Consider the following 23,601-nt stretch of genomic DNA (forward strand, 5'->3'; position numbering starts at 1 on the left):
CCTCTCCCTCTCCCACTCCCCCTGCTTGTGTTCCCTCTCTCGCTGTGTCTCTCTCTGTCAAGTAAATAAAATCTTTAAAAAAAAAGAAAAAGAAAGAAAAGAAAAGAAAAAGAAACCAGCACTCCCATGTCTTACTGGGACAATCAGAATGATCACCTGTCTAGACAGCTTGAAGTCAAGGCAGGGAACAGGGGAGACTCTTGCCTGAGAGTCCTAAAGTGACATCTGGGACATTTATCACCTCTGAGCAGTGCCATCAGCCCTTGACCAAAGTGCACCAAACTGGTGACAGCCCCCGTGTGGCGTGAACTCAGGGCACTTTGCACTTCTTCACCACATACTAAATGCACACGCAGCAGTAAAGAAGCATACGATTGCTGCATCCGTGTCCTCCCTGCTAGATCAGAAGCAATATGAGGGCAGGGGCCACTGTGCATCTTTCCCACCACCGTACTCTCAGTGTTCAGCACAGATTCCCAGACAGGGCCAACACCGATCAATATTTGCTCAGCAAATAAACGAAGGCCTCTCCCATTCCCACACCCACCTCTCGGATAGCCTATGCCCTTTTGTAGCACTTTCTCCCCTTCAAGTTTACCCAAGTTCACTTAAATTTAGCTTTAAAAATATGCCCAGAGTACAGGAGCAAAAGCCCACTGCAACCTGCCTTACAGACCCACTTTGTGGACAAGGCCTGAGGCTGCCGGGTGGGTGATACTGCCCTGACTCCTTTAATGCTTCCTGTCAAGTGTTGTACATACACAGCCTCATTTATTCTACACGGTGACTTCATTTTAGAGACTCACGGGCTAAGGGTTGAACATCTTATGCAAGTTCACACAGCTAGAGGCTATCTGTGGCATAATAGGAAATCTATTCGGTCTTTGTCCCCTATTCCTGGGGCAGTGCTCTGAAAACCCTTGGACTTTCCTGAGTAATAGGGGTGTCTTTTGTTATTCAGACGGCGCTCCTTTTGAGCACACCTGAGTGGGGCCCCTAGCTCGCCTCAGGATGGGGAACTTTCAGCCCTACTCATGGAACCCTCGATAGGGCAGTGGGCACTGCCGCTGGGGCTCTATAAAAACTTTTGAACAAGGAGATGGGCTTCGTGGTTGGTGACTGTGGAGAGGAGCTGGGAGGGCGGCACAGCGGAGAGATCATGGGAGCTCCACGCCCCTTCCCACAAACCCTGGGCATGTCTTCCCTCTGGGTGGGTGGTCCTGGGTCGCCTCCTTTGTAACAAACCGGTAATAGCAAGTAAACTGTGTTCCCTGAGTTCTGTGAGCTGTTTTAGCAAATCATCAGACCTGAGGAGGCAGAGTCCCCCAGCGTTAGAGCAAGTGGGTCAGAAGAACAGGTAACAACCTAGCACTTGCAATGCGGGTCAGAAGGAGGGGGCAGTCTTGTGGGACTGAGCCCTCCGTCCGTGGGGTCTGCGCCAATCCCTGCCAGACAGTGTCAGAATTCAATTGAATCAGCAGACACCCAGGTGGTGAGAGAGAACAGGTTGTTGTGGGGGGAAAAAAGCCCACATTTGGTGTCAGAGTGTTCTGTTCAATCTGTATTGAATCAGGACTGGAACTCAGACCCGGCTGATCCAAACACTGTGTAATCAGCGGGTTGTATAAACTACCGGATGTGGCTCTGTTACCTCCAAAGTCCTCTCGGCTTCCCAGCCCGCCTCTAAGCACGGTGACCAAGCGGTTTCATCGCGCCATCATCCCAAGCCATGTCTACAGTTTGACTTCTTGCCTCTTGGCTCCCACGGTCCCATCAGGCCGCATCCAGAGTCCTCCAGTGACCAAAGGCCTTCCCAGACTGTCACGCAGGTACCAGGAAATCAACTAAAAGATGACACTTTTTTTCAGTTCTCAGTCCTATCTTCTCTGAGGTGTGATGCACAGCGCTGACGCCTAGAGCCCCCAGGACCAGATGCAGCGGCGATCACAACTAGTCCCTCTGTTCCCTTGGCTCATTAGCAAACAGCAGGAGAGGTCTCCCCATTTCCTGAAAACACCAACGTCCCTCCCCTTACCCTGGTAAGTCCTCATTACAGTGCCTGCAGTTAAAAAAAGCAAACGTATAAAGAACAGATTTTTCATCCATACAGCCTCCTTCGATATATCTTAGCAAATTGCACTGCACGGGTGTTTCCAGGAGAATCTGTTTAAATTCTCAACACATTTTCTCTTGGCACTTGAAACCAGGTTCCAGACGGCGGAAGTGGTTGAATACTAATTACTTGTAGCCAAAGACATTTAAAGACCAATCTTTCACTTTCTTTTCTCAATTTGAATCTGTTCCTAATGCTTCTTGCCCACCCTACTTTTCAAAAAACAAGTTAATAAACCAGGAAATTCCACAGTTGGGATGAAATTAAGGAAATTAGCAAGCTTGCTTTCCTTCCTTCACTGATTTGACAAACATTTATTGGGTGCTTCCTATCCCCAGGCAATGGGCTAAATGCTGGGGAGGGAGGGATGAGCAAACACCAGCACGGTGCCTACCCCCAGGTGCCGAAGTCTAGTAAGAGAGCAGGCGTGAAGGAAATAATCATACCAATAAACATAAGACTGCAACTCTGGGAGCCCAATGGCAGAGAGGCTAGGCGTGCGGTCTAAAGAGTGCATTTCACTGGGGTTTGGGCTAGTCGCAGACCAGGAAGGCTGCCCTGAGGACATGACACTGGATGCATCAGGAGCTAACCGGGTGAGGGGTAAGAAGGACGCTTACTAGCCGATGCACCAGCAAGTGCAACGGCCTTTCAAGGGAAGAGCGCGTGGCCGGGTCAAGGGAACTTCCGAAAGTCAGTATGACCGGAGGAGTAAATGGTCTAAGATGAGGCCAGGGGCATGGGCAAGGGCCAGGCCACCAGGTACGCGATGAGCTGGGCTGAGCGAGTTTGTCACTAAGCCCAAGAGCAACGGGAATCACTGAAGGGCTTTGATCACTGGGATGACACAATCAAACTGTTACCTCAAAAACGTTACTTTCATGGTAGCATAATGAGTAAAACCGTCCATACTGCACGTTTCATCTGAAATAGGAAAAAATATGGATTATTGTCTCCTCTAGAGATGACAGTAATGACATGTTGAGAAGGAGAGCAACTTGTCAGGTCATAGCACCCTGGGGGCAATAACATGGGACCCTTGTCCCCTGTTCCCAAGTCTCTAAACATCCAATTTTTAAAAAGTAGATTGAAAATCTGCCCATTGTCACATTAGGTGACCCTCTCAACTTATGCATTTGACACGCTTGCTGACTTCTGAAGTTGTGTGGGTATAAAGGACTCAGCCAGAGGCCGGAAATACAAGCCGCCTGATGTCTCCTCCTAGGAGTGGTGAGGGCTTACTCCCTCTTCCCTCCACACACTGGACCTATTTCTCCTCCCTTGCTCTGCTCTCAGTCATCCCAACTCCTTAACTGCTGTGCTACTCCCTAAGGCAAGTCTAAATCATCCTAGACCATTGAGTGGTAAACAGTGGGAAAAAGACTCAGGGGCTCCAGTGAACAAGCATGAACTGTCAAATGTTTCATATGCTCAAGGAGATAAAATACAAGACTAAAAATTTCAGCAGAGAAATGGAAATTATTTCTTTTAAAAAGAGCCAATGGAAGTTCTGGAACTGAAAATACAATATCCCAAATTAAGAATTCTATAGACAGGTTTAAGAGAAAATTAGTAAACCAAAATATACAGGGGGAAAGTAAAGCATAATAATAAGACACAGAGCAACAAAAACATGGGAAGCACAACAGAACAGGTGACTCAGAGCATGCCCTGAGAATGTCTGGTAAATGTGCATACAAGATTCTAGAAGGAGAGATGAGAGTGGCAGAAAAGTGATAGTTAAGAAATAATGGCTGAGAAATTTCCAAAAACGGTGAAGACCAAAGCTCAGTCAGAAAACCCTAAGAACTCCAGTAGGATAAACAAAAAAAGAAACCCATCCCTAGGTACATCATAATAAAACCAATGAAAGTCAAAGACAAAAAAACTATCTTGAATATAGCAAGAGAAAAAAAAATGTGTGTTATCTTAAAAAGACCAAAAATAAAACGCCAACCGACTTTTCAACAGGGGACAATAGAATGGTGTCTTCAAAGTGCTTAGAAACAACACACATCTACAAAGTCAGGAATAAAAAAGCAGTAGCACTGCAAATGCCACGCAGAAATATACTATGAAGGTATTATAAACAGCCCTATGAAAGGTGAGATGGATGGTCAAAGTATCAGGGAAATAAAACTTACCCAAACTGGCACAATAAAGTAGAAAATATAGTCATGTTACTATTAAAGTAATTGAATCCATAATTTAAACCCCTGAAAAGAAAGTCCTGGTCCAGATGAATTCACTGGGAATTCCACCAAACACTCAGAAAAGAAGTAATACAACTCTTACACAAACTCTTTCCAAGAAGAAGAAGAAAAAAAGCAATCTCAAACTTGTTTTTTGACCATGACCCAAAACCTCTTAAGAATATTACAAGAATGGAAAATTTCAGACAATTCTTACTCATGAACAGAGATACAAAATTTTAAACAAAGCCAACTGAACAATATATAAAGAATTAAAACATTATAGCCAAATCAGTCTCCTCCCAGGAACGCTGGGTTTGCATAACATTCAAAAACCAGTTGGTCAGAATCACATGACATCTCAATAGATGCAGAAAAGTCATAAAATTCAACATCCGTCATTAAAAAAAAAAAAACTCATAGAGGACTAGGAATAGAAGCTAACTCTTTGTTTTTATATTTAAAAAGCAACAGGACACCTGGGTGGCTCAGTCAGTTAAGTGTCTGCCTTTGGCTCAGGTCATGATCCCAAGGTCTTGGGATCGAGTCCTGCATCAGGCTCCTTGCTCAGCCGGGAGCCTGCTTCTACCTCTGCCTGCCACTCCCCGTGCTTTTGCTTGTGCTCTCTCTCTCTCTCTCTCTCTCTCTGACAAACAAAATCCTTAAAAAAATAAATAAATAAAAAGCATCTACAAAAAACATCATAGGTAGAAAAATTCCACACTTTCCTTCTGAGATCAGAAATGAGCTGAGAATGCCCACGATCACCACCTCTATTCAATGCTGTACCAGAGACCTAACAGCAGTAAATCAAGAAAAATGGAGAAAGGATAGAGTTGGAAATAAAGAAGTAAAACTGTCATCATTCTCTGCCTACATAATTGGTTTACATAAAATGTCAAAAAAATTACAGATGAACTATTAAGAGCTAGTATGTGAATTTAACAAGGTCTGGAGGTAAAGGATAATTTTTTAAAAGGCAATTATTTCTACATAACCGCACTAAATAATTAGAAAATGAAATTTTTAATATACCTTTATCTCTTTATGTTTGATCTTTGTGAATGTGTTATCCAGTACAAAGAAAATGTTTTTGATTAAACAGTCTTTTGTTCTGGAAAAAGAAAAGATTATTTTTAACAATAGCATCAAACACACACACAGACAAACACACACACACACAGACACACAGGCACACAGACACACACACACAGACACACAGGCACACAGACACACACACAGACACACACACACATACACACACACACACACACACACACACACCCTAATCTGTAGGATAACAGCAGACACTTGAGTTTCAAACTCTCTACATAATGTCCTCCAAATAGCCTAAGATCATCAAGGAGTGGAAATAAACCACACATGCCTTCAGCATTACCAGAATCAGGAAGAACTTCAAGTTATGCAGAGAAATATGCACCTAATCACAACAAAGCTGTCGCTGGAGATCTGCTGGGGCTTCAAGACCTTGGGAGTAAAGGGTGGGAAGGGGAGTCTTGGGAAAATCCTTGAGAAACAGGAGTCCTGTGCACTGTGTAGTCACCCAGGGCTCTGTGCTCAGAAGGATGCTGCACTTGATTTAAAGCTCTGTTGTCCCTATCTTGAAATTCCTCACAATTTTATCTTTGAACCAATGCCATCACGCCTGGGAATTCAGGGAGGCTCAAAGTGCAAAGAAAGTGTGTAATGCCCACAATCGGGTAGGCAAGAAGAGAGCCCCAGGAGACCACACTTTGTTTGACCCAGAATTTGTTTTGACTGCACACAGAAGGCAGTGCGTCTGTCCTGGGAAAGGCTAACGACCAAGCATAATCTTCCTTCCCTCCATTCACCAACCACATAGGCTGAAAATGATGACATAAGGGAAGGGGAGAGACAGACAACCCAGAGTGCCTTTTCTTCTCAGTCCTTCCTCACTCATCAGTAACCCAAAGGTAGCAAGTGTTGTTAGAATGTGAGCATATCTAGAAGTGGAATAGAAACAGTGGAGTTAGTTTTGTACAACCATCCCATTTTTCTTCCAAAGAACAAAATACATACGTACGCTAAAACTAGGAAATATTCATCATGTGATTTTGGGGGATTTCACTCAGGAGTTAAATGCTCTTATATTTGCACTTAAAATTGCCATTGTCAGATAAAGATGAACAATAGAATTCGTTCTAATAATTCAAATTTAATTTTTTCTTTATTTAAAATGAGATTAAATAGCAGATAAAAACACCATGGCCAATCAGGAGATAGCAAAAGAAAAGAACATGCTTTATATTCTAGTACCTTTCATGACATTTTTTTCCCTTTTTGAACAAAGGGTTTGGCATCTTCATTTTGCACGTGGTTCCCAAATGATGTAGAAAGCCTTGAGTAAGGGTGTTGATATTGCCAGTGGGCATTCTTACTATGGAAAAAGAGAAATACAAATATGGAATGATGAAGAGAGAGCCTACTTTGTACGTGTGAGACATAGGCAGTCACACAGGCCCTGTGTGAAAAGAGTCCCTTGCTCGGTTCAGTGCTCTCTGGTGCTGAAATTCTGGATAAATTTTGAACAAGGGGCCCACAGTTCATCTTGCACCCGACTCCACAAATTATGTAGACAGTCCCGTATGATGGCAAGGTGACCCATGTGTTCAGTTGGAATTGGAGATATCAATGTAAACTTATAAGTATATACATGCCGATATGTTATAGTCAGTGTATAATTTACACACACACACACAGAGGTATATTTACCCTAGCCCTGGCCACTGAAAGAGCAATGAACAGTCCTCCATCCAGATCCAGGAACAAGGGTTTATTGGAGACATGGCTCGTTCCATTGCTGAGACAGGTAAGGCACAGATGAGCATGAACTCTTGGGTCAGAAAGTAAATAAATGCTCAAAAAAAGAGAGGGAAACGTGTCAAAGACATAGGAGCCAGCTCAAAAATGTTCTCACTATCCCAATTTTGGGACAATTTGAGCATCAGGAAAGAAAGAGAGAGGGAGAGAGGGAGAGAGGAAGGAAAGGAAAGGAAAGGAAAGGGAAGGGAAGGGAAGGGAAGGGAGGAAGGAAGACAGTAATGGATGATAAATCATTGAATATAATAGGAATCTGTGAGCCCATAAAATAAAAAGCAGAGAAACAAAGAAATAAATGAGGGAGAAAGGAGGGCTCTTCCTGACAGTCAAATGCTGAATGATAAATGTGGAAGAAGTGTGGAACTGGAAAATCACCTTTCTGTAATCATTACAGCAAAGATTGGTTTGGGCAAGAATCTTCAGCAGATGCTAACATTAAGGGACACAGTTAACAAGGTGCAGGATATTTTCAGGGCTTCATTGCTTTCCCCCAGACTGCCTATTAACCTCAAGGGGAAAGAAAATATGTGTGCAGTGGAAAAACTGAACAATACTTTGGGCGGGTGGGTGGCCAAAACCATTATGAATGAGAGGCAGGTAGGCATCATGTGCCTTCAGATGGAACATCCCGAGAGAGACACGCATTGCTTCGGAAATATTCCTGCCGGGGGTGCAAAACCTGAATCTAAAGGTGAGGAAACATTAGACAAATCCAACTTGAGAAACATCCAATAAAGAAACTGGCCTGTAGCCTTCAACATTGTCAGAATCATGAAAGCCAAAGAAGGCCCATGGAACTGCGCCAAATCAAAGAAGATGAACACAAAATGCCAATGAAATGCAAGGTGTGCCTCTGAACTAGGTTCTACGCTGGAAGGATGTTACTAGCACAACTAACGAAATTGGAAGGTGAACTGCTTTAGATGAAAGAATTAAGTCAAAGCTAAGATTTCTGAACTTGAGAACGGTATCATAGTTATATAAGAGACTCTCCTCGTTCTTAGAACATACGTATGGAAATATTACTGGGTAAAGGGGCCTGACTTGTGCAATCTACTCTCAAATTATTTAGAAAACCAAAAAAGTATATATACCTACAGAAAGAATAAGAAAGAGAGAGAGAACAACAAATATGGCAAAATATGTTTCAAATGTTGGATCTGGGTAAAGGGAATAAGGGATTTCTTTGTACTATCCTTGCAGCTTTTCTGTAAGTCTGAAATCATTGCAAACAAAAAGTTAAAAGAACAAATACCTAAAACTACAGGTGATAAACCATGTGTGAGCCCTCTAACAGAAGAGCACCAAGTGTCATGATAAGAAAACATTAAAAACCGAAATAAGAGAAGGAATCAACCATATTCATGGATTGAAAACCCAATACTGTAAAGATGTCAATTTTCCCAAAGTTATCTATGGAGTCAATGCAGTCTAAATAAAAATCCCAGCAAGATATTTATGACAATTGAAAAGCTTATTCTAGAATCAAATGGAAATCTGATGGCCCAAGACTAGCCAAGACAATCTTAAAATCAGAACCAAGTGAGATGATTTACTCTATCAGATACCAAACGTCATTTTAAAGCTACATTAATTAAGGTGAAACTGGTGCAAGTTTAGATAAATAAATCAATGGAATATGATAGAGAATCTAGAAACGGACCCTCTAGATTTATAACAAAATGGCCTTGGAGAGCAATTTGGAAAAGACAATCTCCCAATTAAGTGATACTGAGTCAATTAGAGGTGGGGGCCATGATGGAGGCTAGACTCCTACCATTCACAAAAATCAATTCCAGGAGGACTGAAGGCAAATGTAAAAGGCAAAATAATAAAACTTCTAGATTACTGGGCCAGTTCCTAAGCTGTTGTCTCTCAGCTCCAGATCTACTCTTCTGTTCTGTGCTTGGTGATTCAGGGGCTGGGACTCTACACTTCTCCTTTGCCCGTTGGTTTCCTGCTAGATTCTGCATTAGGGGCTGCAAGAGGGAGACTGAGAGACGGGAGAAACTGAAGAGTCTTCCTCCTTCCAGCTCTGTGTGCTGTTCTGCACGCGTCTCTCCAGCTGCAGCCCTTCATGCCCGCAGCACCTGGTTCCGGCCTCCAGCTCAGCCCACCCCACCACTCCCTCCTGGGAGCCAGCAGCAGCAGCTGGACGGCACCTGCACCTGCCTCCTGGACTGCTGTGGGATCCCTTCTCTGAGTTCCAGGGTCTGGTAACACCAGCTCTTCTCTTTGCTCCCCTCGTCTTAGAGGCACACCTGTTTTCTGAAGCGATTAATCTCCCTGTTGCTGTAAGCTTCCTTTTTTGTCTTCAGGCTCTGAGATCCGTGTAACCATTTCTCCTTATTAAATCCTCTCTGTTGCACATGGTGTCACTTCTGTCTCCTAACTCTGCCACGACCAATGCAATAACAAGCAAGAAGATTCTTAAGACGTCAGGATAAGGAAAGATTCCCTAAACAGGACACAAAAAGTGCTAACCATAAAGGAAAAGCTTGGTGAGTTCAATGACATTGGAAATATTGAAAGATGGCATTTAAAGGATTAAAAGGCGATTATGCTTAAACAAACCTGATGAAAGGGGCAAAGACTTCAAAATGTACTTCACAAGAGGTGATAGACCAATGTCCAAAAATACACAAAAAGGCATTTAACCTAATTTGTATGAATGGAATGCAAACTAAAAATCAAGACGAGATATCACTACAAACAATCAGAAAAGCTGGATTTAGAAAGACTGGATGCAGTGCCACAAACACACTGGTGTACCGTGGGTGGAAGCGTAAACTAGTACAACCAGTTTGGAAAACTGTTTAGCAGCACCTGCCAAAATTCAACACGTGCCAACCACCAAGCGGTTTCACTCCTATTGGCAAATCCAACTGAAATGCAGACTCCTTTCACCAAAAGTCATGTGCAAGAATGTTCACAGCAGCATTTTTAATAATTGCCAAAAACTGCAAAACCACAAGTGTCCCAAAACAGTAGACTGGAAAAGAAATGGTGTGCTATATTCACATAATAAAATACTAAATGGGAAGGAGAACTGGACACAACTAATGCAATAATAAGTGTGAATCCTAAAAATTTGATGTTCAGGGGAAAAAACAAAATCACTAAAGAAAACATACAATATGATTTATGTTTAACAAAACAAGCAGGACCAAACTATAGTGTTTAGGGATGCATGCTTACATGGTAAAACTATTTTTTTAAAAAGGAGCGGTCATCATCATATATATCAGGATAGTGGTGACTTCTAGAAGGTATGGAATGGGCGGCACTGAAGGAGGGGCACACAGAGGGTTTCCGGGTGCTGGGTGCCGGCGATGTTCTATTTTTCACCTCATTATATATATACAACTTTGCTTTTCCAAAAATTATAGAGTCATACTTTATTTAGGGGGCACCATTTTTATACATGTTGTATTTCACAAGAAAGAGGATGAAAATGTAGATAATGCACACTTCTTAGGATCACTGTAAGGATTAAAGGAGATAAGGTGGGTGTACAGAGAGCTTTGCAAGGTACCTGACAGGTAATGAGCCTTCGGTACATGATAGTTGTTAGTCTGGTGAAGTACTACTGACAGACAGAAGTAACTACGAACCCCGGGCTAGGAGAAAACAAACCCTAATGGGAAGCAGTCAGAGGACCTGAAATGGTTTCTTATATATGCTAAAGGCTGTAGGTAAAAGTTGGAGGTGAGCTTTAAGTGTGTTTGCAATAGATAAATGCCAAAGACTAGGAATAATGCCTACCTCATTGCCTGGCTCATGAGAGGCCCTCATTAATTATTAGAAATATGGATGGATGGATGGATGCATGGATGCATGGATAGGTAGGTAGATAAGTAGGTGGGTGAATGGGTACATAGATGGACGGGAAGGTAGGTGGATGAGTGGATGAATGGGTAAGTGAGTAGATTGGTGGGTGAGTGGATGGTTGGGTGGATGAATGAATGGACTGGAGGATGGGCGGATAAATTGAAACAGGAGTTGGTCTGAGGCAAATTTTGCAGCTCCAAAGTGAAGAGACTTCTCCACACAGTTGTCTTTGCCCAGAACTTAACACAACGCCATACGCAAGCTTTTATTTCAGGCTTTGTGATTACAGGGATGTTGGGGACCACTTTTGCCGACCTTTTCATGGTTCTTCTTGGTTGTTTACTGGCCAGAGGAAGGGCTTAGATCAACCTGGATCTATAATACCTACCATCAAGGGGGAAGAGAGCTGATTTTACCTACAAATTAAGCGTCTGGCAGGGCTACCAATTTAGGTTGAAGGCAGAGTATTAGAGTAGTTTTTCCACCCAGACAGACCCCTCATAGGGAGGAGAGGCTGACCTAGTGAACATTCAATGGATAGGGACTCAAGCATGAAGAGGAAGCACCAGGCTAAAAACATGTTTTCCTAAGAAAGCCTAAAATGACAAACAGGCATCCGGAATGGGGACCACTGAAGCCACAATTTCCAGTCCGGTACTGTGTGTAATTGTAGACTTCAAAGTTTTGTTCATTGCAGGGAAACATCACTATATGCACCAAGCAATCACTATGTCCCTTTCACTCAGTAAGCCTGTCTGGTTCTTAGAACTGCAGACAGAGATGCCCATGGACTACAGAGGCACATGCTATTGTCACATGGCAGAGGTCTTGTACATTGCTTTATTTTTTTCCTATTATAAAGCATAATATGCTTGCTCATAAATCTGAACATCTCCACCTACCCCTCCAGCCCCCCTTCCTAGTCCCTCATGTGGTAACACAATTAACAGTTGGATCTGTTTCCTTCCAGACTTTTTTCTTTACATGCATACAGACACACATTTCTTTTTATTAAAAAAAAAATCAAAATATATATGTATAGTATAATAAACAATCTATTTGGGCTTTGTCCCCGGTTCCTGGAACAGAACTCCTAAAGCCCTTGGAATTTCCTGAGCAATTGGAGTGCCTCATTATGTCTAAGGTACCCCTTTTGATCACACCTGAGTTTATGCCAACAAGGTGACACAAGTAGGGCCCCTAGATAGCTTCGGGATAGGGCTGGTTCCAAGTGATTACAGACCTGGAACTTTCAGCTCCATCCACCAACCCCGGGGGAGGGGAGAGGGGGCTGGAGATTGAGCTGTATAAAAACTCTTGCATGAGATTTGATGAGCTTCCAGGTCGGTGAGCACGCAGAGGTGCCGGGAGGGTGGTGCACCCAGAGAGGGAACTATGCCCCTTCCTGCATCCCTTGCCCTAGGCATCTCCTCCATTTGTCTGCTCCTGAGCTGTGTCCTTTATAATAAACTGGTAGATATAGGTAAAAGTGTCTTCCTGAGTTCTGTGAGCCATTCTAACGAATTCTCAAAATTGAGGAGAGGGTCCTGGGAGCCCCAATATGTAGCCCGTCGGCCAGAAAGACAGCTGACAACCAGGGACTGCAGTGGGGGCTCCTGTGGGGCTGCGCCCTTTCACTTACAGAACAGAACACTCCCTCCAGAACTGGATTGAATCACTGGCTACCCAGCTGGTATTGGAGAATTGGCTGGTGCCAGGAAACACTCTGCAATATGTTATTTCTTAACTTGCTTTTTCAGTCAGTGTTTACCATAATAACTTTCAATGGAAGGACTTAGCACTTCATTCTTTTCAATAATTGAAGAGTAAAGCAGACACTAACCAAACCCTCCAATCCCTCCACCATTTCAGTGCGTGTCTATCCCCCGGCTTATGTGTGCTTCTCTTTAGGTGTAAGCACCTGAAGCTCCTTTCTGGGGCCTGCCCTTGAGCTTCTGGAGCCATTTTGCCTGTTAACATGGAGAACTAGGAGGGGCTGTAGGATCATGAAAGCCCAGACCCTTGCCTCTGGTACCATTTGGTACAATTTATCCTTGGTACAATTTATACTCCGGAGCTGCCCCACAGGGATCAGGTGAGTGCTGGGATTTGTCTTGATTTCTTTCCCTTTCCCACTCCTGCCTCCCTCTTCCTACATCCCTAGGAACACTTCTGTAATAAATCGTAACAAATCGCATGCAGACAAGTTGTCACTGCAGGGTGTATTCCAGGAAGATGACTCATGACACACAATATTCCATGGCATAGGATGTACCATCATCTACCCAATAAATCTCCTGTTAATGGACTTTCAAGTTATTTCTGAATTTCCCTAACCCAGACCACGCTACACCCGTATTTGCACGCTACTCCTACAATAGAGTCCTTCGTGGCCCCCACCTGGCTACTCTTCCCAGTTGCTTTGGTGGTCAAGTCAGTTGTCTTGCCTCCTGCCATCATAGTTTAAAAATAAGAAGGTAAAAACAAATAAATAAATAAGAAGAAGGTAAACACTCCTGGGCGGCTGGGTGCCTCAGTCGTTAAGCGTCTGCCTTCGGCTCAGGTCGTGTTCCCAGGGTCCTGGGATCGAGCCCTGCGTCGGGCTCCCTGCTCTGCGGGAAGCCTGCTTCTCCCTCTCTCCCCCTGCTTGTGTTCCCTCTCTCTCTGTGTCTCTCTCTGTCAAATAACTAAATAAAATCTTTAAAAAAAAAAAGGTAAACATTCCTGCAAGCACCCCACTACCTTTATTAGCAACCCTGAAGATAAATGACTCAGTGTGCCTGTTTATTTTTCCTGGAGTTAAGTTAGGATCAAAGAGCTCAGCCCACACTGCTTCCTGAAACACCCTCCTCTCAGATTCCTAAGTAATCAATGGTTATTATCACACACCCTCCCTGGAGGCTGGTGTAGACGTATTTTCAGATCAATCACTCAGAAAGAGTCCTTTGTCTGGGAAATTACGGGGTCTTACGTCTCACTGGTCTCAGTGTCGAACCTTTATCCCAACTCCTTGGATGGTCCCAAATAAAAAAGATGAGCTCTTGATGATGGAGAGACTTCGTTTATTGACGCTACTGGGAAATTTTCTGGGAATTCCTGAAAGGAAAGGGCTCCAAGTGGGTTGAATATTTCTTTTTGAAACAAACAGCTAGGACGTATGGAAATCTGTTTGGAACTCTTGTTTAGGAAACGTTTAAAAATGAGCTAAACTCTCTTAATCTCCAGAGAATCCCCAGAGTCGAGCCTTCCGCCACATCCTTCTCTCTTGGCACGGAACCTAAGGCAGCTGTAATCTGGTTCCTTCCTTTTCTCTCCGCGAGGGTGAATTTGATCTATCAGTGTCTGAAAGGCGCCCCCCTCATCTCTGACTATGGATTTCCACTCACTGAATAGTCCCAAGTGAAGCTGCAGGATGACAAATCTCCATCAACTTGCCTGATACTAGCCCCACCTCACTCTTGCCGCTGCCCAGGGTGATCAAGGAAGTCAGTCAACTTACAACACAGCCATGGGGGGAGGGGAGGGGATGAGGTGTGGTGGTTGCATCTCCGGGTTGCCTGACAGCTTAGCCTCCACGTGGAATAGGAGAGAACATTGCAGATGTATTCCCAGCACCCAACCCTAGGACCAGCTGGATACAGACACAGCCATCTCCCCTGGGTGTTAGCACTCACATCCTAGCAAGGACCCTATCTTTTTTTTTTTCATCGGGGATGACAAAACTTAAAACAGGTTGACTCACCTTCACCTGTCTTCTACTGACCCACCCCTTCCTGTCCTGAAAAAAAAAAAAAAAAAAATCCTTGATTAGTCCCAGGCCTTTCACTTCCTCTGGTTGGCTGGATGCTGGGCCAAACCATCCCTGAAGGGGAGAATGAAATCTTCTTCAGAAAATCCTCTTGGTCCTGAAGCAAAGAGCAAAAGACAAAGTAAGTGCTGAGGGCCCAGCACTTGGCGGTAGAAGGAAATCTGGCGATCAGACTGTGAAGGCGCGGGGTGCAGAATACAAGGTTTCAGAGTTTAAGTGGTTTACCCCAAAGCAGGCCATTAAGCGGCAAGTCAGAGATTGCAGCCTGCTTTCTTTCCTAGTTCCTGGCCCGGGGCTCTTTCCACTAGAATACATTGCTAATGTTATTAGAAACAGGAGGAACACAAGAGAGAACGTGGGTGAATGTCAAGGTCCCTCTGATCACTTGCCGACACTTTGTTTTTATTATTATTATGATTACTGGTATTGTTATTATTATAGAATGCTCTTGTCACTTTATTTCTCTTTTCACCCTTAGCTAAACTAAAAGGTCCTGAAGGGGAAGTGTCAGTACGTCCCTTTCTGTGGCTCCCCAAGCTGCCCTCTGGGCCGAGAACCTACAGCATCGTCAGCCAGACAGATATCGTTCAAAACGCGGGGCCTTCACCGCATGAAATCCACACGTCCAACTAGCTCTGGCCTCCCAGCAAAGCCTGCCCACTGTTCGCCCGACCTGGCAATAGTGTTTTGGCACTAACCAAAACAACACAAAAAAATTACTCTTTATTTCTCTCAAGTGTACACCGCTGTAAGAGGAGACACCCGTTGAGAGAATCGCACCCAGACAAAACATATATCTTGCATTTTTGCATTAGAATTGATTGATTTTCTTAAAAGAGGTTGCTCAAATGTTATTTCGTGTAATGGGGGTTGGAGATAGAAAGAGATGGAAACCCTCCCCATGAGGCTATAAACAGGGCCCAAGAGAACCGACAAAAAATGCCAGGTTCATGAGAAAACAACCCGTCTTCAATTGGTCTGCACAAAAAGCACACTTCTATTTTACACAACTGACTCTGATCTGAGAAAGTGCCAACTGGCCACGGAACCAGGAAACCCCGTCTGTCTCTGAGGCTCCTCTCTGTCTCAGGTGAACGTGGTTCTCTCAGGCAGGTATCATCAGAGAACCAGAGAAGTACAGATGCAGACCAGTGTGGCCCTCAGGCTGCTGGGTGGAGTGTGAGCTCTGTGTCTGGACGCCCGGGTCACCTCTCCCGCTGTCTACGTACTGCCCCCAAGCCAGGGGCTGGACCGGGTGAGCCAGAGACCCTGCCTCAATTCTGTCCTTCACCTCCTGAGTGGGAAGGAGTACACGGTAGATTGACTGGCTCGAGTCAATCATCAGAAAGGGATAAAGAGGAAAGTACATGAATTAAAAAAGACCGTCTATTCCTGGTCCCCAGTGAGACATGCTACTTTTTACTAACGGTTGCCCAAAGATCGTGCTCTTTCCTTCATCTTGGGAGCACCAACTGCCCTCCCTGCTCTCCCCTACCCACCCCCCCACCAGGCTATAGCCCCACTTTTGCTTTCTCTTCTCTACACCGTGACCCAGGTAGAAGAATGTGGGAACGAAGCACGGAAGTGCTCCTTCTGAGCTAACAACTCACATCACAGAACACATCCCACCCCTCGGTGTTTGGTGATGACACTGTGTCACCCTCACCTGGAGCAAATCTGTCTGCATTAGGAGACCACAGCCTGCCGCCCACAGCCATCCACTTCAACACACCTGTGTGCACCCTCACCAGGTGAGCCAGCTCACCACAAGCCAAATGCCCAAGTTGTTTAATTTTTTGAAACCACTTTAGATTTCTAGAAGGTAACTTGTTTTTTATCTTGCAAAAAGCAGCCAAGCTTCAAGAGAAGATACACAGGACGAAAACTAAAAGTCAAGACTTTTTAAGATTTTACTATTTATTTTCTTTTATTTATTTGAGAGAGCGTGCAAGAGAGAGAGCATGAGCAGGGGGAGGGGCAGAGGCAGAGGGAGAAGCAGACTCCCCACTGAGCAGGGAGCCCCAGGTGGGGCTCGATCCCAGGACCCCGAGATCATCACTTGAGCCGAAAGCCGACTGAGCCACCCAGGCACCCCAAGATCTTACCACTTTTAATTATATGTGTAATGGATGTAATTGTTCTCCTTGTAAGAGATCCAAATACCGAAGTTTATAAAGTAAAACATAAAGGTCCTGCTTTATCATCTCCACCCACTTTACCTCCAAAACTAACTTACCTCCATGAACAGTTTGATACATGTCCTTCTATATGTACAAGGTCTTCTCTATGCATTAGCACATAACATATATAAATAGCATATATAGGACATAAATGACACCATACAACACAATAATATGTACTGGAGATCTTTTCAAATCTGCACATGCATGTTTATCTCATTTGTAGTTGTTGCTGCTTTCCATTGTACGACCATATCATAGTTTTGTAACCAATTCCATATTGATGGCTATTTAGTTGTTTCAGGTATTGTTATAATCATATATACATGATTTTACATACATGTACATTATATATATATCATTCCTTAATGTAAGATAATCATTTCTAAATTTATCCATGTTATAAATAACTTTCTATATAAATATCTGCCTGCATTTATGTCTTAGGACCGATTCCTAGGAGCTGAATCACTGAATTGGAAGAGCCAAACTCTTTAAAACAAAGGTCATACATGCTTACTTATCCGATTACCAATCAGAAAGCATACACTACTGTTAACCACAAACAACACGAAAAAAGTCACAAACGAGACTTTTATAGAGGATGTTCTGGGTAGCTGTTACCAGTTACACCATGAGTTTTGGCATAAGTGCTCTCAACTGTCTCATTCATTCTCAGGTAAAACGAAGTTCAGTGTAGGCGTCCCAAGAGCCAAAAGTATATTCTACAGATACACCAGAGTATATTCCACAGATACACCAGGATAACAGCTGAAGCCAAAGAGCATTATTTCTATATTAGCCATTCGGCAGGGGGAGTAGCTTGCTGTGGCAAATCACACAAAGGATACGGACTAAAGAGTTCGGGCGTTGGAGTTAGGCAAGAGTTTGAATCTTTCCCTACAACTTGAAGCTTTTTCTCTCATAATATCTCTCTCATTCGTCAACTTCCGTTCCATTCTTACAACATCCTCCCTCCTGCCTATATCCTGGCTCTCCTAAATTTAACTCATCCTGCCTTTGCCCCCCAGATGAATCTTCCCATACGGTAATTTGCATGCCTCCCTTTGCAGGGCTTCCCAGTACCTAAGAGAACTCCACTTCCTAGGGGAATGTAGAAGAGACCATGACACCCACCCACCCTAATGCCTGGAAAAGAGGAAGAAGAAAAAGAAAACTGGATAAACTCACAAGCCCATATTTGTGGAAAAGCTATTGGGAACTATGGATTCAAAGTAGTCTACCAACTAAATTGTAGAGGGGGCAAGGGTCTCCTCCCTGTGAATGCAGATGGCACCTCATTCTGGAGGCAAAGGGGATGGGTGGGTGGGTGGGTGGATGGGTCTGCCATGGTAGACGGAGGGAAGGTGATGAATAATTCCTGTGAAGATTCACCGAGATAAAAATATTTAATTTGGTGGTTTCATCCAAGGTTTCCTCACATGAATTTAGACATGCAATCTGAGAGTTGGAAAAGATAGTTTGGGTTATTGTAGTTCAATGGTTCTCAACCTTGGCTGCATGTTAGAATCACCCAGGAAACTTGAAAGAACAACCATGGGGAGGCGGGGGGAAAGGGGCATCCAGGCCAATTAAAACAAAACCTCTGTGGGTAAGGCCCAGACCTCAGCACTTGGTAGAGTTCACAAGTGATTCTGATGTGCTGCCAAAATTAAGAAGCACTGGCCTAGTCAACATGCTCATATGATCTCTTATGGTTTAGGTTAGGTTTTTGGGGTTAAACTATTTTATCTCCTTCCCACTTCTGAGGGCTCAGGGGATGTATAGATCATCTTTGTATCTCTCACAGCATTCAACATAGTGCTTTGCCCAAAGCCAGTAGAAGAAGGAAATAATAAAAATTAGAGCAGAGATAGATGAAATAGACTTAAAAAAAAAAATAGAACAGATCCATGAAACCAGGCACTCATTCTGTGAAAAGAGCAACACAATTAATAAACTTTCAGTCAGACTCATTAAAAAAAGAAGAGGGAGGACTCAAATAAAATCTGAAACGAAGGAGAAATAAGTACCAATACCACAGGAATACAAAGGATTATAAGAGAATATTATGAAAAATTATATGCCAGCAAATTGGACAACCTAGAAGACATGGATAAATTCCTAGAAACATACAACCTTCCAATATGAATCAGAAAGAAACTGAAAAATTTGAAATAACAAGTGTTGGCAAGGATGTGGACAAAAAGAAACCCTCATGAATCTGAGAAACAAGACAGAGGATCATAGGGGAAGAGAGGGAAAAATGAAACAAGGTGAAACCAGAGAGGGAGACAAACCAAAGAGACTCTTAATCTCAGGAAACAAACTGAGGGTTGCTGGAATGGTGGGGGGTGGGAGGGATGGGGTGGCTGGTGATGGACACTGGGGGGGGTACGTGCTATGGTGAGCACTGTGAATTGTGTAAGACTGATGAATCACAGACCTGTACCTCTGAAACAAACATTATATGTTAAAAAAAAAATTAACATTATATGTTAAAAAAAAAAAAAAGAAGATAGTAGGAAGGGAAAAATGAAGAGGGCGAAATCAGAGGGGGAGACCAACCATGAGAGACGATGGACTCTGAGAAACAAACTGAGGGTTCTAGAGGGGAGGGGGTGGGGGGATGGGTTAGCCCGGTAATGGGTATTAAGGAGGGCACGTTCTGCGTGGAGCACTGGGTGTTGCACAAACAATGAATCACGGAACACTACATCAAAAACTAATGATGTAACGTATGGTGATTAACATAATAAAATAAAATTTAAAAATTAAAAAAAAAGAAACCCTCATGTACTGTTGGTGGGAATGGAAACCGGTGCAGCCACTGTGGTTCTTCAAAAAATTAAAAATAGAATTATCATATGATCCAGTAATTCCACTACTGGAAATGAAACACAAGATCAAAAAGATATATGCACTCCTATGTTTATTGCAGCATTATTTACAATAGCCAAGATAAGGAAGCAGCCCACGTGCCCACCAATAGACGAATGGATGAAAAAGACATGGTATATATACCCAATGGAACATTACTCAGCCATAAAAAGAATGAAATCTTGCCTTTGCAACAACATGGATGGAGCTGGAGAGTACAATGCTAAGTGAAATAAGTCACTCAGAGAAAGACAAATACAAATGATTTCATTTGTATGTGGAATTTGAGCAAAAAACACATAAAGAAAAATAAAGAGACAAACATGAGACTATCAAACACAGAGAACACACTGGTGGTTACCAGAAGAGAGGTGGGTGGGGGGATGGGGTGAAATAGATAAAGGGAATTAATGATGAGCACTTGATGGGCACTGAGGAATGTATAGAATTGTTGAATCATTACATCGTACACCTGAAACTAATATAACATTGTGTGTTAATTATACTCAAATTTTAAAAAACTGTTAAAGTGGTTGGTAAAGAAAGAAAGAAAGAAAGAAAGAAAGTGCTTTACATGTAGTAGGGATTCAATAAATGTTCTCAAGGTGACTGATTAAACACATTCCTGGGAGAGTTAGTCTTTCGGAACTCAACATCAAGAACAAAATGCATTTTTTTTTAAATACAAATATAATACTTCAAGTAAAGGAGAGAAAATGGCATTTCCAAGCCAGAAAAATTCATACCTTACACTACTGGCCCAAAAGAATGGAAGTGACTACATTTCCAGGGAAATCACATGAAGAAAAATGAAAGAAAAGGTTCATTCTCCCATCTCACAAGATTGTTCCCACAGGGTTTCTCCTGTTTCTGTAAACTCACTGACTTTTCTCTAATCAAGTCGGATCCAGCAAAACAACAATGACATTGGCTTTACGGCCACGTGGCAACCGTGGTTAGCTGGTTTGATTCACCAGCTACCCATGACAGTCTGTGCATTCTATGGCAAAGTATTCAATCTCTCAAATTATTTAACCTTTGAGCCAGACTTTTCTCATGTATGTTGTTGAAAGATAAACTGAGGCCTATTACAATTTTTGAGAGTTTGTGCAAAAATCCACTCAAATAGGACAACATTCAACCTAGAAGATAGACAGGAACTCTGAGTTGCTGTGCAAAATGAAAGACTTTTATAGGAAAATGGAGTGGGAACAAGGTTATACTAGGCAAAAAACATGTTTATTGCAAGGTCACTTTCCTTAGTAGTGGGAAGGGGTCTATCAGGCACATGACCTAGCTCGTGCTGATCAGGAGATTCCTGATCGACTAACTTAGGATTCCATTTCTGGGAGAGCCCAAACTGTATTTACGTTAAGTCTTGGTTTGGTGACGTGGGCCTTAGCACAAGTGATTCCATTCAGGGTCTGCTGTCTTGTTTTCAACAACATAAAATGGAAAAAAGAACACAGAACTAGCTGTGGAAAAGATTCGGCACAATGTTCTAAGATTAAACATCTAACTCATAGTAGGCATTCAGATAGTACTTCTATTTGTTCTTTGGGACCATTTCTCATACGTTCTCTGGTAAGAACATCAAATTCTTGCTTCTAGTGATTCCCAGAACCGTCTGAGCATCCAAACTGACAGCTGAAGAGATATGAGATAGCCCTGACAAAACTAGAAAGGTTCAACAAAAAAAAAAAAACTAGAAAGGTTCAATTAGGAAAAGTCTGGAAGAGAAAACATCACAGCAGTGGAATGGGGACGGAGCATTGGACTGGCCAGGAAAAGAGAGAGAGTTTTTTTCTCTTAATGGAGAGCGGAACTCTTGAACCAACTAGATGTGTTTTCCTTTGTTTTGCCTTCCCCTGGCCTAGCCCAAAGCAGTGGGCAGATGGATGCCATTGCCTATTCCTCCCGGTTGTTTTTATAGACCTACATTTTGAGAGGGCTAATTGTTGGAGTCCTCTTCCTTCTTCCCCACAAAGAAGAGAGCTTGGTTCGGCAATTAAATCAGGCTGTCTGAGATGCAGAGCCCTTCCGTGTTAGAGCAAGGTTTGGCCCCCAAAGTCAAAGAAATGTTGCCTCTTTTTTATTGAGCCGACCATGTTTTCTCCCTCAGAGACTCACCTGGACTGTTCCGCCCCACAGACACACTGGTCCCGCCATGACATTACACCAGGAGGTAAGACCTGCTGCTAGCCCAGCAGAGCACGGAGACGACCATTTAGACACCTTGTGTCTACTTCCAATGAATGAAGACAAGCAGATTGCCTCTGCTTTGTCTACATAATGGCCTCAGACCTCTCTTCCCTTGTTTGGAACTTTTCGAATTTCAGACTCATAGGGAGAGGTAACCTCGCCAGCCACTGGTTGCCATCCCAAGAGGTCATTTTGGCACCCGACTTTGCAAAACGGATGCATTCTTCTCTAGCCTTCTAGAGCCTCTGAGAACTTCTCATTGCCGTTCTTTGAAGGGCTTGTCTGCTCTGAGATTAAAGGGCTGTGTTCCGTGGTTTTAATCCGAACGTAAACTCCTTCAGTCCTTTCTTTGGGAAATACTACCCAAGTTTCAGGGCGCAAGTCACACGGCAAATCCACCCTTTAAACAGGAGACTCGGGAGCTTGGGTCTGGAGGGGTAGACAGCCAGCACCACGGAGCACTCAAGGAGGACGCTGAGGCCGAGCGCGGGAAGCAGAGGCTGCGGGATCTCGAGGAGAGTCTTCGAGAAGAGCGAGAAGAGTCAGCTTCCAGGAGAGGAAGGAAACTCAGCAGCTGTGGTAGCAGCTGTATCTGGCTTCTCTGTATCTGGACCTGGTTTCTCTCTCTTTCTGGGGAGGTGCCTCTCACCTGAAAAAAGAGCTAGAGCGGGGGTCAAGTTGGTTTCGTCCCAGTTGCTCCTATGCTGGAAATTAACTTTCCCCCTGTGGACCTCCGTTTCTACATCTGTTAAGTCGTGGAGTTGGACGAGAGCACCTCGAGGCTCCCAGCCCTAGAGGAACCTAAACTTCTAAGAAGAAAAAGCTCATATTACAATGTGTTTACCCTTCTCTCTGATAGGAACTAATGCTTTTCTCCTGCATCTCCTATAAAAGTTCCTCCAAGCACGTAGCACCGTGTTGGACCGTAAGAGGAACTCCATGAATTCCGAGTGACTCTGAATGAATGAACGAACGAACGAACGAACAAACGAAGGAACCCGATTTAACCCTGCTCTTCGCACTTCCGCCCAGCGCCATGGCAGAGAGATGGGGGCCCCAGACAACAGCGTAATAGGCCTTTGTCCTTAACTGCCCTTTGCCGCTTCTCGTTCCGCCCTAATCCTTTGTGAGCTGTGGATTTAAAAAGACCAAGAATTACTTGTCCACATATAATCTGCTTGCTGTTCTTGGGTAAGAAAGCCCAGATTCTTGACGGGGGCTAAGGTGTATTTTGGGTCCAACTGACCCAGAGCACCAGTTGAGGACAGCTTTTCCCGGGTACTGTGCCCACACTCTCGGGCATGGTCTGAATTGGAATATAGTTCACGTCTTTCTGAAACGGAGTGAGCAAGCAGATTGCTCCAGGGAGACCATAGTGTCTCTAGAAATTCCCTTCCCCTCTGCTCAAGCCCGTCCTCCTGTGGCCTCTGGTGGTCCAGCTACCTTGGAGAACCGAGTTTGGTGGTCATTAAATGTGCTTCCCTTAGCCTCCCTGTGTCTGGTGCTTTGTTAGTCCCAGTAAGGGACCTGGTG

General features: G+C 43.7%; 1 protein-coding gene across 3 annotated transcripts in view; it reads right to left on the reverse strand.

Annotated features, from left to right (window-relative positions):
* Positions 1–13,880: 13,880 nt before the first annotated feature.
* PFKFB3 (6-phosphofructo-2-kinase/fructose-2,6-biphosphatase 3) overlaps positions 13,881–23,601 on the reverse strand; it is a 93,218-nt gene continuing 83,497 nt past the window's right edge. For 2 of the 3 annotated variants that reach the window (XM_028114694.2, XM_028114697.2), the window contains 2 exons: positions 14,741–14,776; positions 13,981–14,094 (listed from right to left, as the gene is read on the reverse strand). In XM_028114694.2, the coding sequence (XP_027970495.1) occupies positions 13,996–14,094; positions 14,741–14,776 (135 nt within the window). In that variant the 3' untranslated portion in view covers positions 13,981–13,995. Of the gene's footprint in view, positions 14,095–14,740; positions 14,777–23,601 lie in introns of all 3 variants that reach the window. The other variant, XM_028114693.2, reaches the window with a different exon arrangement.

The sequence above is a fragment of the Eumetopias jubatus genome, unplaced genomic scaffold (genome assembly GCF_037043125.1).
Source record: "Eumetopias jubatus isolate StellerSeaLion01/CBP00866 unplaced genomic scaffold, mEumJub1_p1.0 scaffold_8, whole genome shotgun sequence".
In the NCBI taxonomy this organism is placed as follows: domain Eukaryota; kingdom Metazoa; phylum Chordata; class Mammalia; order Carnivora; family Otariidae; genus Eumetopias; species Eumetopias jubatus.